General features: G+C 36.1%; 2 protein-coding genes across 4 annotated transcripts in view; one reads left to right on the plus strand and one right to left on the minus strand.

Moving 5' to 3' along the window:
* Window positions 1-1,528, plus strand: part of LOC144966760 (sorbitol dehydrogenase-like) — an 11,564-nt gene extending 10,036 nt beyond the window's left edge. Inside the window, exon 9 of the mRNA XM_078903533.1 lies at window positions 880-1,528. Coding sequence (XP_078759659.1) covers window positions 880-1,036 — 157 coding nt within the window. The 3' untranslated portion in view covers window positions 1,037-1,528. The remainder of the gene's footprint in view (window positions 1-879) is intronic.
* A 1,329-nt stretch (window positions 1,529-2,857) lies between these two features.
* LOC144964651 (opioid-binding protein/cell adhesion molecule homolog) overlaps window positions 2,858-15,000 on the minus strand; it is a 68,487-nt gene continuing 56,344 nt past the window's right edge. For all 3 annotated transcript variants that reach the window (XM_078899141.1, XM_078899142.1, XM_078899143.1), the window contains 6 exons: window positions 14,195-14,362; window positions 9,394-9,522; window positions 8,990-9,040; window positions 8,288-8,411; window positions 6,540-6,703; window positions 2,858-5,631 (listed from right to left, as the gene is read on the minus strand). In XM_078899141.1, coding sequence (XP_078755267.1) covers window positions 5,618-5,631; window positions 6,540-6,703; window positions 8,288-8,411; window positions 8,990-9,040; window positions 9,394-9,522; window positions 14,195-14,362 — 650 coding nt within the window. In that variant the 3' untranslated portion in view covers window positions 2,858-5,617. The remainder of the gene's footprint in view (window positions 5,632-6,539; window positions 6,704-8,287; window positions 8,412-8,989; window positions 9,041-9,393; window positions 9,523-14,194; window positions 14,363-15,000) is intronic.

The following is a 15,000-nucleotide window of genomic DNA, read 5'->3' on the forward strand; positions in this document are numbered from 1 at the left end:
TATCTTAAGCATTATGTTCATCCCGACATGATACCGTTTTGAGACGATTGGTCACAGAGTGTCCATAAAGTCTTTCCCTGTTTAATAACATCTTTAACAGAAAATTAAGTTACTTTAACACGGACCTATGAATACATACATGCTTTTTATTTTGTTTACCACTTTATAATATCTTTTACTCAATGTGCTCAATTAATCTTTCTGAAAACAAACATGTCGTTTAGAAATTTGCGAACGGCCTGTCTCCATGGTGGAAGAACACCATCTAACCGAAAAATTATCTATGGCTGATATTCACGAAGATGGGATACAGCATAAAATCTTACCATATCTAAACAGACATTTACAGTATTCGTTTTCACGGCAAAGAAAGGCGGGTCTGTAACTCTGTTGTGCATCTGCCAACACCAAAGTCATTTTGTGTCACAGTAAATTTAGAATGCTCGTTTCTGTGTTTGTTAAAAAAAATCGGTTCATGTCCTGGCTGTTGTGTCAAACTGGCCTATATAAAACGTTGTTTAGCCACTTTTGGCAATTTCGTATCATGCAATCACCTTACACAAAGAGGATTTTGTCTCTCTGTTGTGATTCCGAAATAGAGAGAGAGAGAGAGAGAGAGAGAGAGAGAGAGAGAGAGAGAGAGAGAGAGAGAGAGAGAGAGAGAGAGAGAGAGAGAACTGAGGTCTTTTAATTTCATGCTCATTTTGTTAACTTTGATTATGTAATTAAGATCGAGGGCCAGGGGGCATACATGTATAACTTTGTCTTAGGAGATGGTAGAAAACAGATGCAAATATCTATTACGGTTATAGTATAATAAGTCTTCGAAATCAGGGAAAACCTTTTTGGACATCCCATATTATACTTTTCATTCCACAGCTATCCCACAGTGATCGAGGCCCTGAGAACTGGGAAGGTGAATGTCAAACAACTCATCACCCATCGGTTTCCATTGGAGAGGGCTCCAGACGCCTTGCAAGCGGCTCATAATAGAGAAGGAGTTAAAATTGTCATCGACTGTACAAAGAAGCAATAATACCGACCATGTTGCCTAAGAAAAGGACACACAGTAAAGCACTTATGAAGAACAGGCTCAGGCAGAGAAAAAATATTATCTAAGCGCTTTTTTGTGTGGAAAGCGCTGTACAAATTATTATTATTATTATTATTATTATTATTATTATTATTATTATTATTATTATTATTATTATTATTATTATTAGTTGTGATAGTATTAGTTGTGGTAGTATAGTGGTAGTTCTGTATCCTTGGTATAGCTGTTCCTTTTAGTTCAAATTTTATAAATGTTAAGCTTAAGATCAAGTTTCAATCATTTGGTCGACCCCTAAATACCACCAACTTGAGACGATTGGACACATTTTCGTAGACGAGAGATACAAAGCTGCTCCTTTCTTATTGTTTACATTCAAAGATCTTGTTATTGAAAGGACATATATTTATCCAAGTGCTTTTTGTATGGAAAGCGTTGTACAAATTATCATTCTTCTTTTTCTTCTTATCATTATTATACAATCGATATTATTATTATTATTATTATTATTATTATTATTATTATTATTATTATTATTATTATTAGTAGTAGTAGTAGTAGTAGTACTAGCAGTAGTACTAGTAGTAGTAGTAGTAGTAGTAGTAGTAGTAGTAGTAGTAGTAGTAGTAGTAGTAGTAGTAGCAGTAGTAGTAGTAGTAGTAGTAGTAGTAGTAGTAGCAGTAGTAGTAGTAGTAGTAGTAGTAGTAGTAGTAGTAGTAGTAGTAGTAGTAGTAGTAGTAGTAGTAGTAGTAGCAGTAGTAGTAGTAGTAGTTCTGTATCCTTGATATAGCGATTCGTTTTAGTCCAAATGTTATAAATGTTAATCTTAAGATAACGTTTCAGGGTTAAAAATGGGTTTTGAGGCCGAAACGCTCCGTGTTTGGTATTTTGTTCTTTTTTGTTGAAGGTGTTATATTCATTTCTGTTTAATGAGGAGCTGTGACGCATCGCTTTGTATTGTTTATATATATATATATATATATATATATATATATATATATATATATATATATATATATATATAAATTTACGTGTGTGTTTATATGTGTGTGAGTAATATATTTATGTACAGTATGTATATGGATGTATGTGTGTGTGTGTGTGTGTGTGTGAGTGTGTGTGTGTAATTGGGTGCGTGTGAGCTTTTGTTCGTATGTCGGAATCTGCAGTGTGTACTGTTTTTTACAGATGATCATTGTGAAGCGCTTCGAAGCTTCGGCATAAGCGCTATATAAATGTACATTTATTATCATTTATTATTATCGCCTCAAAAACGATGCTTTGTCGGGGTGATTGAGATGATGAAAATATAATTTATTGCCATAAATATCAAACTTGGGTTGAATCTTAATGTTCTCTAAGATTACATTTATCCTATAGATCTAACACTTTGATGATAATATATTACAACATTTTATTAGAAAAATTCCATATTCCCATTTATTTAGCCTTACTTTACCTTTCACTAGAATGTATAATAGATCAACCTGTACACTTGAATTACCTTTTATGATGATGGTAATGGTTATTCCCACATTTCGATTTTATGAGTGTTACCTGAAAAATATTTTGACCATAAAACTCAACCTTCAAATGTCGATCAATTAAAAAAAAAACTCCATCTCGTCAACAAATCTCAAACCTGGGACTTGACTTAAGTTCCAGGTTTGAGTCTTTTTGAAAAGATGAGGGACATTTTCATTTATCATTATATGAAGGACGAGTTTTCTGGCCAAAGTTTTAAAAATGCGATCTCTCAGAGCGTGGCTCTATAAATAACTACTTTTATATTCACAAAAGTCTGTCTCAGATATGGCTTCAATTTGAAGCCCAGTTCTTTATTTAATCAAAGTTTATTGAAAACTGAATACAAAAGACAACATCAAACAATGTTAAATTGTGACTGACGCCCCAAAACGGTATTATGTCGGTGTCATTGAGATGCTGGGAATGGAATAAAATATAAATAAATTCCCTTTAATCATCCCATAGAGGAAATCTGTCTCTAAGGTCTAATCCAAGGGAAGATTATATCCCATAGAAAGAGAATTCATAGCCATGCATATCTGACTTGTGTTGAATCTAAATGTTTTATTGAGGAGAATGAATCTTGTTATATAATAATGTTTAAAATACTCAATGAAAATGTTGCTGCTTGAAGCTCGAAGGAAAAAAAAAAGATAACTATTGAATTGGAAGCTTCGATTTATTAGTCGAAGACAGATACCGTGGACGTTTCGGGTTTCCCCTTTATCAACAAAACACGATGAATGGAATTCTAAGCACGAATGAGATATGTGAGAATGGCGTAGTTAACTACTCCTTAGTATTTCATTCATCGTGTTTTGTTGATATAGGGAAAACCCGAAACGTCATAGTATCTGTCTTCGTCTAATAGATTGAAGCATAAAAATTCAATACTTACCCCGCATAATGCCGTCTTGAGACGATGGTCCACAATTATGTAATAAATGCAGTACAATGACAAAATAGTTATTAAAAATTTAGTCAGAAAACTTTTACTTCCTACATTGGGTACATAAAATAATACCAACCAGTCACAAATTCTTAAACCTGAGACTACAAAACTGCCATCCTGTGAAAAAACACCCACCAAATCTTTTAAAGTTTGGCCAGAAAACTTGTCCTTAAGATATCGATCGATTCAAATGACCCCCATCTTGTAAATAGCTCTCAAACCTGGGACTTTAATAAAACCCCAGGTGTGAGAGCTTTTGACAAGATGATTTTGACACAACACGTTGAGCCACGTGGGTCAAATTTGGAGCAAATATTTTCTGGCCAAAATAAAAATAATATGTGCTCTGTCTGTGTAGGACGTTAAGTATCAAGACATGGACAAGACCATTCCTGGATTCTGTGCTTTTCCAAATTGAATGATATAATATCAGGCCGTGACAAATGATCGCTGCATGTCAAAGGTGGTGTGAGGGCAACAGAATTTGAATCTACAAAAAATTTAAATTAGAGTTTATAAAAACACTAAATCACCAAATGATCCTTATTTTTACATGACTTGATCAATCGATGGTTCAGAAAAAGGTCTTGTTTATAACGAACTCATTGGTGCCGTGAAAATTATTATTTCTTTATATTAAAGGTAATGTGTTATATGGATGAAAAAGATGCACATAAATATTATACCGGGGGAAAAGGGGAGTTAAGAAATAGTTTGTTGAAGACGAGGGTTCGTAAAATGCGAGTTCGATTTCTTATACGAGTTGAGGTGTCGTCTCCGTAAACTTATACCCCGCCACGTCATTTATATCGAACGTTTTCTGGTCATTTTTATAAAATACGTTCGGCAGTAACTGGTTAAACAATGACGGCATAAAACTTGTAGGCTAAAACCATAGCCATCTTAAGCAGGTACTTGACTGTCACCCGAAGTTTGTGAGTATTTATCATAATATTTTGACAAACTGATTAGAGGGAATTGCATTGCGACACCTGACAACGCCATGTATTTTTTCAATAGCCTGTATCGGAATTGGATTCAATAGTCTGATGTCACGTCGCCTAGCAACGGCGGCCATCATGGTTCTAAACAAAGAAATTTGGTACTTTTTATTCCTCATGCTGGCTAGAACTTTTCATAGGTCTTGTGATCAGAATGTGTAAAAGTCAAAACACGATCAGATTTATAATGTTTTTCTCTTCTGGATACGCTTCTATGCTCGTCGGAGAAATATTTCATAAGGGCATCCGCTATTGTTCAGATAGTTTAGAGCCAGTTGCTAAGTTACTATGCGTCATTATGAGGGAAGTGACGTGATGACTGTTGAAGCGTATTGTGAGTGATGGCCAGGATCTGTGGGCCCGATTGTTTTGGGTGACAGGAACGTAGTACGTACTTCAGATAGCTTTGAATAAACCAATCATAATTTCTGATCTCACAGGGTGTCACTTAATCAAGTAAAACAATACAACACAAATTCATCAAGAACATATGTATTAATGTTTTAAGACATCGATTCACTACAAACTTTTCTCTTTGTGGAAACCCACACTCACAAACAACAATTATATTTTGTGCAAAAGTACAAATTTAAGTAGAGCTAACGATTACATGCGTGTGTTGTTGAAAGAATTGAACAATGCTTGAAAACAAAAGAAAAAATAGAGGCAACACACACACACATACACACATACACACATAAAATTTATAGAATTAATGAAGATGACGTCACTCAGATCTTTGTTATTGTTTTTAGACCACCAGAGAGACGATTTATTTTCATTTTATTCTCTCTAACAATACTTTACTCAACCGCATAATGCCTATAATTGTAATGCTTGCTGCTAAGATTGTCCTTAGGTAAAAGATAAATATTATGGAAATGAATACAAACACACTATAAAGCTATTGGATATTTAAGGCATCATAACTTTCACCAATCTAAATTCCAATATGAAGGAGAAGCCTTGTGATGCTGTGTACTATTAGCAATGAATAACGCTATTTATGATACATATTCATACAGAAGAAAACATTTTTTGTCTCCTCCTTTTTGGTCATCGGATGTTTCTTTTATATTAGCATCTCTAGCTCTTCGTCTCTGAAATGAAGAAAAGGTTATGACATATGATTATACGATTTATAACTACTATACCGCCAGCACGAACACCGCCGCCGCCACCACCACCACCATCACCAACACAGCCGCCACCACCACCACCACCACCACCACCACCACCATCACCACAATCACCAACACCGCCGTCACCACCACCACCATCACCAACACCGCCGTCACCACCACCACCATCACCAACACCGCCGCCACTACCACCACCATCACCAACACCGCCGCCACCTCCACCACCATCATCACAACACTATCACCAACGATTTGTTTGACATTTTATGTAACAATAGTTAAAAGAAAGTAGATTAAAGAAGCGTTCTAGATTCCAAATCTGACGAACACGACTGTGTCCCGGGTTCTGCCAGCAGCAGATGGATAGCTGGTTCTATTTATATATGGCGAAAGTATAAGTAACCTGGCAAGAAACTGCCACATTATTCCTTTAATCCAGGGCATTAATATTAGCAAGTGGTAACCGGGGAAAATCGGCGCATCTGCAACCCTTCGATCTCCATTCAACATACTACATACATGTCAACGTGTCGAGTTCCCATGTTTAGTGGCTGTTTTGTAGTCCTCGCTGAGTTTCAGTGTTTCGGTAACTTGAGACGTTGTGTGTCATTTAACACTTTTTTTCCGCGTGACGAACATGAAGATGAACCTAACTTCCTTTACCTATACGTCATAAAAAACTTTTTTATTGGCTAAAGAAATGTTTTGAACCCAACACGTTCCGCGTTTAGTATTTTGTTCTTTCAAAAAATGTTAAATTCATTTTTGTACCTTAATATTTTTTTACATTCCATAGCTTCTAGCAGCTTAGTATTCCTGCCTTTTCTTACAGTGTTTGATTTTATCGCGTTTCCAGATTCACTTACCGTATAACTCGATAGGAATTTGTTTGAGTCCCAACTGGTTGTAGCCAACACATTCGTACGTGCCAAAATCCCTGGACGAAACTGAACGGACCAGCAGGGTGGAGTGAGTTCTAAACCGACCCTCTGACTTTGGCTTGACTTTGAATTTGTGATCGTTGATAATTCTTAGAAGAGAGAAAAAAATAAAGAAAAGAAGATTTAAATATGAAAAGGTATATAAAACAGTAACAAAACAAAGCAGGGAGAAAATACAAAAAAAAAAACCCAAACCAGCTAACAACAACAAAAAAAACCCCAAATGAAAACATAAATGCATCCTGCTGTCGATCTTTTCTTTTTTAGTAATGTATTTATGTTTACAATGTATTTTGTTGTTGGCTGGAGAAGGGTTTTGAGACAAAAACGTCCCGTGTTTGGTATTTTGATCTCTTTTGAAGATGTTAGATTCATTTTTGATGATTACTTTTTACAGTACAAATTTTCCGCTGAAAGCACAGTTTTCTTTTGGCACTTGCGGCACAGAATCAGTGACAAGCGCATCCCCCCGAATTGGGAACCAGGAGGAAAAAGGATGAAAGAAAGCCCCGTGTAGCTTCCAGGCCAACAGCAGAAGCAGAAATGAAAGGTAAGGCGCGAGACTTAGAACTCTTTGAGACGTTTGCTATGGATAGAGACAGATGGAAGTCTTTCACAATAATTGGATTCAATAGTCTGATGCCACATCGCCCAGCAACGGCGGCCATCGTGGTTCTAAACAAAAAGAAATCGGTACTATTTATTCTTCATGCTGGCTAGAACTTTTCATTGTTCTTGTGATCAGAATGTGTAAAAGTCAAAACATGATCAGATTTATAATGTTGTTTTTTTCCTCTGGATACGCTTTTATTCTAGTCCGAGAAATATTTCATGAGGGCGTCCGCCATTGTTCCGATAGTTTAGAGCCAGTTACTAAGTTGGCATGCGTCATTACGAGGGAAGTGACGTTACGACTGTTGAAGCGTATTGTCCTAAATGCTAACGGGCACTCCGAGTAGTAAGAAACTGAGTGAGTAAATGAGTGACTGAGCGGGCAAATGAGTGAGTGATGCCATGGACGAGAGACTGTGATGGAAGTCTTTCACGATTGTCCTAAATGCTAACGGTTACTCTGAGTAGTAGGTAACTGAGTGAGTAAACGAGTGAACATGACATGAGTGGCAAATGAGTGAGTGATGAGTGAGTTGTTAGAGAGTGGGTAAGGTAAGTGTGTGATTGAATGAGTGAGGTAAGTGAGTGAATGGGAGGGGTAAGTGAGTGAATGAGAGGGGTAAGTGAGTGAATGAGAGGGGTAAGTGGGTGAATGAGTGAGGTGAGTGAAAGAGTGAGGTAAGTGTAAGAATGAGTGAGGTAAGTGAGTGAATCAGTGTGGTAAATGAGTAAATAAGGTAAGCGGATGAGATGTGCATGAGTGAGTGAGAAAGTGAGTGAGATATTGATAAAATGAATAAATGAGTGAGTGAGTAATTGAATGGGTAAGTAAGTAGGTGAATGATGAGTGAAAAAGTATGGGTGACTAAGTACGAGTACGTTTAAGAGTGAGAGCGTGAGTGAGTGAGTGAGTGTGTGAGTGAGTGATGACGAAGTGAGCACGTCAGAGAGTGAATAGCGAGTTAATGATGAAGTGAATGAGTTAGTGATGGAGCGAATGAGTAAGTAAGAACCAAATTGAAAGACAAATCAATATAAAATCAAGCTTTAAAGAGCCCCACCTGTGTCCATGTCTTGTCCAGTGAATGTTAGGCCTTGGCTGACCAATGGCAAAACAGGTAAGCTCAGCATCCCTACCTCTTCGTTGGCCTGTCCGTTGATTTTCGTAGTACACGTGTGGGGACGCTAAAAGGATATGATGATGATGAAAATATGATGCTATAACTACTACTACTACTACTACTATAACTACTACTACTACTACTACTACTACTACTACTACTACTACTACTACTACTACTACTACTACTACTACTACTACTACTACTACAATACTACTACTACTACTACTACTACTACTACTACTACTACTACTACTACTACTACTACTACTACTACTACTACTACTACTACTACTACTACTACTGTTGGTGGGTACTTGCAGCTACGAGAGTGCTCAATAATGTTGGTTAGAGCATATAAAAATAAATAAGTTCACTCACGTATTTTTTCCCCGAAACAATTGTTTCTATATTCTCCCTTTCGTCAGTCGGCATTTATCCATAGTACTATGGATAAATGCCGACTGACGAAATGGAGGACATAGTCATAGAATCAAAAAATACGTGAGTGAACTTATATATATATATATATATATATATATATATATATATATATATATATATTATATATATATATATATATATATACATACATGTGTGTGTGTACGTGTGTGTGTGTTTTTATGTGTGCAAATAACTTACAAGGACCATTGGGTATAAATGTAGTGGTGGTAGGAACTGTCGTTGGAGTCACTTGAGGATATAAAAAGAGTTAAAAATGTACACATGAAAAGCAGATAAAACTGATAACAAAGATGATGATGATGATGATGATGATGATGATGATGATGATGATGATGATGATGATGATAGTAATAATAATTACAAATAGTAATAATGATAATGATGATGATGATAACCATTTAAAAAATAATGAAAGCGATATAACTATGATGATGATGATAATAGTAATAATAATTACAAATAGTAATAATGATAATGATGATGATGATAACCATTTAAAAAATAATGAAAGCGAATAACTATCATTTATGCCAGTGAGGCCTTGTGAAAGGGCGGTAACCCAGATAATAAAAATGACCTACTTTTGACGATAAGTCTCGTTCTGGCTTTTCCCTCTTTCTTCATTCCATTATTGCCGATACAAATGTAATCCCCAGCTTGCTCTACACTGACTGACCTTAAAGTGTATTTATTACCGGTGGCTCCCAAATCTGGGGACAAATTATTAAATAGTAAAGAAGTTGGTGAGGATTACAGTAATGCTGGCGCCGATGCCGACGACAATGATATTATCTTTGTTGTTGTTTTTGATGACGGTGTGTGATAATGATGCGAGACGATGATGGTAATGAAAATTATGAGATCATCATGATGACGACGAAGATGACGAAGAAACGACTCACTCGATCATCTATGGGACATGAGTCTACCAATGTTTCAGCTCCCTTAAAGAGAACGATTGGATGTCATAGATATCATTTGAACATATCATATATCGTGGGGGGGGGGGGGGGGGGGGGGGGGGGGGGGGGGGACACATATGCATGTCCCTGCAGTTTTTTTTGGGGGGTTCGGTAGTTACAATTGCTTGGGACGATTTGCTTCTTTCGGCCCAGCGACTCTGACTTCGGCCTGATTTTCTGCTAGGATGTGCTACCGTAGCCTTTAGTCACCTAAGACTTGTCCACAAGGCAGAGGGGGTTTTATTTCAGAATTTCCTTCTTATGGACAGTTTACCAGCCAAGGCTTACGATTATTGACCAAAGTATGCAACAGCACGAGAGGATCTTTGGCCTGATCCCACACCTCTGCAGACTTAACTGCATGACCCCCGACAGAGCTTAGGAAGACAGCGGCGTTCCTTCACCAACTAGAAGACAATATGAGGAGGAGTGAAGAAGAAGAAGAAGAAGAAGAAGAAGAAGAAGAAGAAGAAGAAGAAGAAGAAGAAGAAGAAGAAGAAGAAGAAGAAGAAGAAGGAGGAGAAGAAGAAGAGACGAGAAGAAGAAGAAGAAGAAGAAGAAGAAGAAGAAGAAGAAGAAGAAGAAGAAGAAGAAGAAGAAGAAGAAGAAGAAGAAGAAGAAGAAGAAGAAGAAGAAGAAGAAAAAAACAAACCCTCTCTTTGGGGTTTACAATTCAAATTTGTATTTTATTTAATGACATTTTTTCTTTTAGAAATGTCTTTAACATATTCAATGTACGAATATATTATTAATCATAAGATTTGAGTATTGCTGTGTTCTAAAAAATATATATATGTTCATAAGTTCAAAATTGTCTTGTGGATCATATTTCCTTTTCGCATTGCATATAGAAAAAAGGAAGTCCACATGTATTGGAAATGGAAAAATGGTTCCATATGACATGATAGGAGAATAAATGAAACACTGTGAACCCTCTTGAGCATTGTGAACCTGTGGAAATGCACTATGTAAGAACTGGTATATATTCTTCATCATAAAGAATACAAATCATTTCTTGCTAGTTGAAGTCTATAAATTCAATTTCAAGAACCTAGTAGTTTATCCCGACGTAATTAAGCGTTGAGATGGTGGACCACAATTGGTGGGTACGGCATGGGCTTTTACAAAATGTGATATTTACAAGAAAGAGTGAGTACAGAGCTTTTGACAATAAACGACTGGTCTTGGCCGCGTTCCGCTGGATTCAAGCCGGGGACTCACAGGTCTTAAGCAGGGTATCGTATAACTAGACCGCAAAGTCTCAGAATCATAATATAAATAAGGAATGCTGCAAATGTTGTTGCATGAAGCACGAAAAAATAAACAACAATAGTCAAATGGAATAGATAGAAGCTCCAATTTAGTTAACGAGGACAGATAATGTACACGTTTCAGATTTCTCCATTGTCAACAAAACACAATGAATTAAATACTTAAGTCTAGAGACGAATAAGAGATGAAAGAGGACAGTTGTAAAGATTTTACTTAACAACACCATTCTCTCATTCGTGATTCGTGTTTCATTTATCGTGTTTCATTGACAAAGGGGAAATCCGAAACGTCCACATTATCGAGCTTTAAAAAAAAATTAAATTGATGTTTCTATTCCATTTACCAAAGAAATATAAAACTCAACGTTGATTGTAAAGAATAACATGTTTCATTTATTTATTTATCTAATTACGCCACAACTTCCATTTTTATTTATCACAATAACGTCAAGACAAGAGATTTCAAAAATGTCTTCTTTGCTTCACTTCAAATCCATTTAACTAATGGACACCCGGCAGGCCAGTCCAATTATATTCCTGCTGTTAACAATCTTAAGAGCTCCTCATCGATCCAGTCGTTGCCATCATTTGCTTAACATCATCATCATCATCACCATATTTTATCATCATCATCATAATCATCATCATCATTATCATCATCATCATCATCATCATCATCATCATCATCATCATCATCATCATCATCATCATCATCATCATCATCATCATCACCATCATCCTCATCTCCAGCGGATGACAGATCCGCCCAAAATTAAATCAAACATGATTAATAAAGTTCCTATGTAGACTTCAGAGTTTTCATCCGCCGATCAGGAAAATCGGGACTTCAGAGGTTTTATCCGCCGATCATCGAAATATGTAAAAAAACTGCAATTATCATTATTACTAAAGTGGACAAATCCAAGCCGGATAGCAACGTTTTTAAACGAAGATTATATTCAGATATAAATGAAACTGTATGTTTGGACAATCGTGAATTGGGAAAGAAAAAAATTGTGTTATCGAGCAAGTTGAGAAAAATAATTGGAAGATGAAAATGATTTCAAGGAAAGTTTTTAAAATGATACAAAATATTAAAAGAAACTGTGTTTTACAATAGGTACATTACAATACCTAATGATACTAGCCTGAAGGAGAAATAGACAAGAACTTATCAAAATAAAGAGAGGAAGTGGAGTGTGCAATTATAATAATAAATCACACAGAATAGACAATATACCATCGGCACAAATAAAAAGTGTCGGTGAACAAACAATATCAGCACTTACAATGCTCTGTCAGAGAATATTTGAATAAAATACCATGGCCTTAAACGTGGACACAATCAATGGTGATATCTCCACCAAAAAAGGCGAAATCTCAGAAAACATAGCAGTTCAATAACAGTCCCCCTTAAGAGTCATTCCAGCAAGATAATGATACGCATTACCCTAAATAGACTGAAAAATATGCCAGAAGAAATACTTGCTGAAGAAAAAGCGGGATTTAAGGCAGGCAGCAGCACAGTCCAGCAAGTGTTCAATTCTTGAATTCTTAAAGAGAAATATCCCCAGCACTAAAAATAAGAGCTATTCCGCGTGTTAATAGACTTCAGAAAAAACATTTAACGGGGTTTGACACGAAGCTCTCTGGGACACACTAAGAAACCATAACTTTGACGAAGGAATCATCCAAATAATAGAGACACGATATAAGAACACCACCAGTGCTGTCCTATATGACAACTAACCATTTTTCAAAATAACAATTGGAGTTAGACAGGGTGCAAACACCACCCATCTTATTTAACATATATCTCAAAAGAATGTTGCAAGAAACCCTCCAGAACCATCTTCTTCTACCACTATTGGGGGCAGGGAAATATATATTAATATACGCTTTGCTGATGACATTGACCTTATCGCACAAAGTGAACAAGAATTACAGTCTCTAACAAACTTTCACAACCAGGCGTTCAAGTATGGTACGGAAATAAACACAATAAATCGCAGATTCCAGTCAACAGCCGAGATGATTCCAAAGCTAATATCACCCTTAAATGGCGAGACGTTACAACGGGTTACAATCTTCAAATATCTTGGAATGTTGCTGACGAAGGATGGAGAGATCATAAAAGCGGTCAAATCAAAGATAGATCAAAGGCATGGCTAGACTAAACAAGATTTGGAAATGCCAGATGGGCTGTCAATCAGAATTTAAATTGTACTGTCCGGGAAGACTGTATAGTGGGCACGTATTGAGGTTGAACACCACTCTTTAAAGACTTTGAAAGCCCAATCTGGAATCCAAGTTGTGAATCTTGTGTACAATTTTGTAAATTTGAATTTGAATCACCTCTAAGTCTTCTGTACTTTAAAGAAGGAAGTGACAGGTGTTTTATTCTTTCTTTATAAGACAAATAATAATTCTGTGACAGATTTAGTGTCTCTCCATTGGGCATTCTCTACGGCTATGGACTGTCTTCTATACATCGGGCTCCGTATGCAATTAGCATACTCAAAAATTGGTCTCACTGTCTTAAATAATTTTTAAAAACATAATAGAATCAAGATGAGAGAAACTACGTATTATAATTCCAACCAACTTTTTTGCTTTTTAAAATTAGGTATAAACATAAATATGTCGATCAAATTTTGAGAGTGGGACCAACCAACATCCTTATACGAAAACATTTCAATGAATTATTATGTTCTTCATCAGTGAAATATATATTTTTAGGATTGTATTCTACAATATGTAAAACCTGACATTTGGAAATATCAAAATTTAACTTCTGATCCTTTGACCAAGGAACTAAAGATAAAAGATCGTCCTCTAATGTTAGTGTAGTTTGCAGTGTTGTAAATCTTTGTGTCGTCTGCAGATAATTTATCGTAGATAACTTGACCTCAAGGATTACATATCAAAAATCTAGTTTTCCCTTCACTGACGCTCGATTCATCTTTCATAACCCTGGGACAGGGGATCGAACCTCTCATTATCGGTCAAAGATGCTGCCAGTTCTCTCTCTCTCTCTCTCTCTCTCTCTCTCTCTCTCTCTCTCTCTCTGCCTTGTCTGGCATTAATTCATAAGCACTTTTTCAGATTTTTATCTTACACTAGTGCTTTCTCCCTCATGTATCACTTACCCTCTTTCTTAGTTTTGTTGCCGACCTTATAGCGCTTGTACCATTTCACGGTGGCAGGGGGGTAGGAATGGAAGTTACACCTCAAGGTCACAGTCTCTCCTTCCATCACAGAAATCTTTTTCCGGAAGTTGGTGTCATGCTTGATGACTGGGGCGATCTTAGGCGGCTCTGTGGGCAAAGAAGAGAATCGGAAATTTTCCCGTGCAAATAAAAAAGAATAAAGATGAAATGAGGAGATAAATTATGAACTAGAGCATAAGGTATTGTTCATAAAGCTCTAAATAGTCATACTCCATATACACCTCTTTTTTCAGAATAAAAATCAAATATATAATAATGAAATATAATAGAATAGTATAATATAATAGAAAAATCTTATCCAAACCTATAACAACCCACGCAATTGGCGAACAATCGTTTGGATTTTCGGCACTCCATTTTGGAACTATTTCTCCCATAATATTAGAAGTGCTGACTCACTATCAGCTTTCAAATTTAAATAAAAAAACTCACCTTTTGTTTGTTTCAAGATTTCTATTCAGTAAATGAAGTTTTTTTATGTGTGTGAAATGTGTTGTCTATTCGCTTTATAAGTGTTTTAAAATGGGTACGTTTTTATGTTTTATTTTTCATTGTATTTTTTAATATAATATGTTATTAAATTAAAGCGCCTAGAGCCTGTTGAACAGTCACTGCCATCGCTCAAAACAGCATTGATTTTGTTGCAAGACAAAACATGCTAAGACTGGTCTTCGTCGGAGCTGTATATGGAGATGCGATAGAACAATGCAAGATCAAAGTGGTTT

Source organism: Berghia stephanieae, chromosome 2 (assembly GCF_034508935.2).
Source record: "Berghia stephanieae isolate SIO BIC M18660-M18661 chromosome 2, UCSD_Bste_1.3, whole genome shotgun sequence".
Classification (NCBI taxonomy): Eukaryota; Metazoa; Mollusca; class Gastropoda; order Nudibranchia; family Aeolidiidae; genus Berghia; species Berghia stephanieae.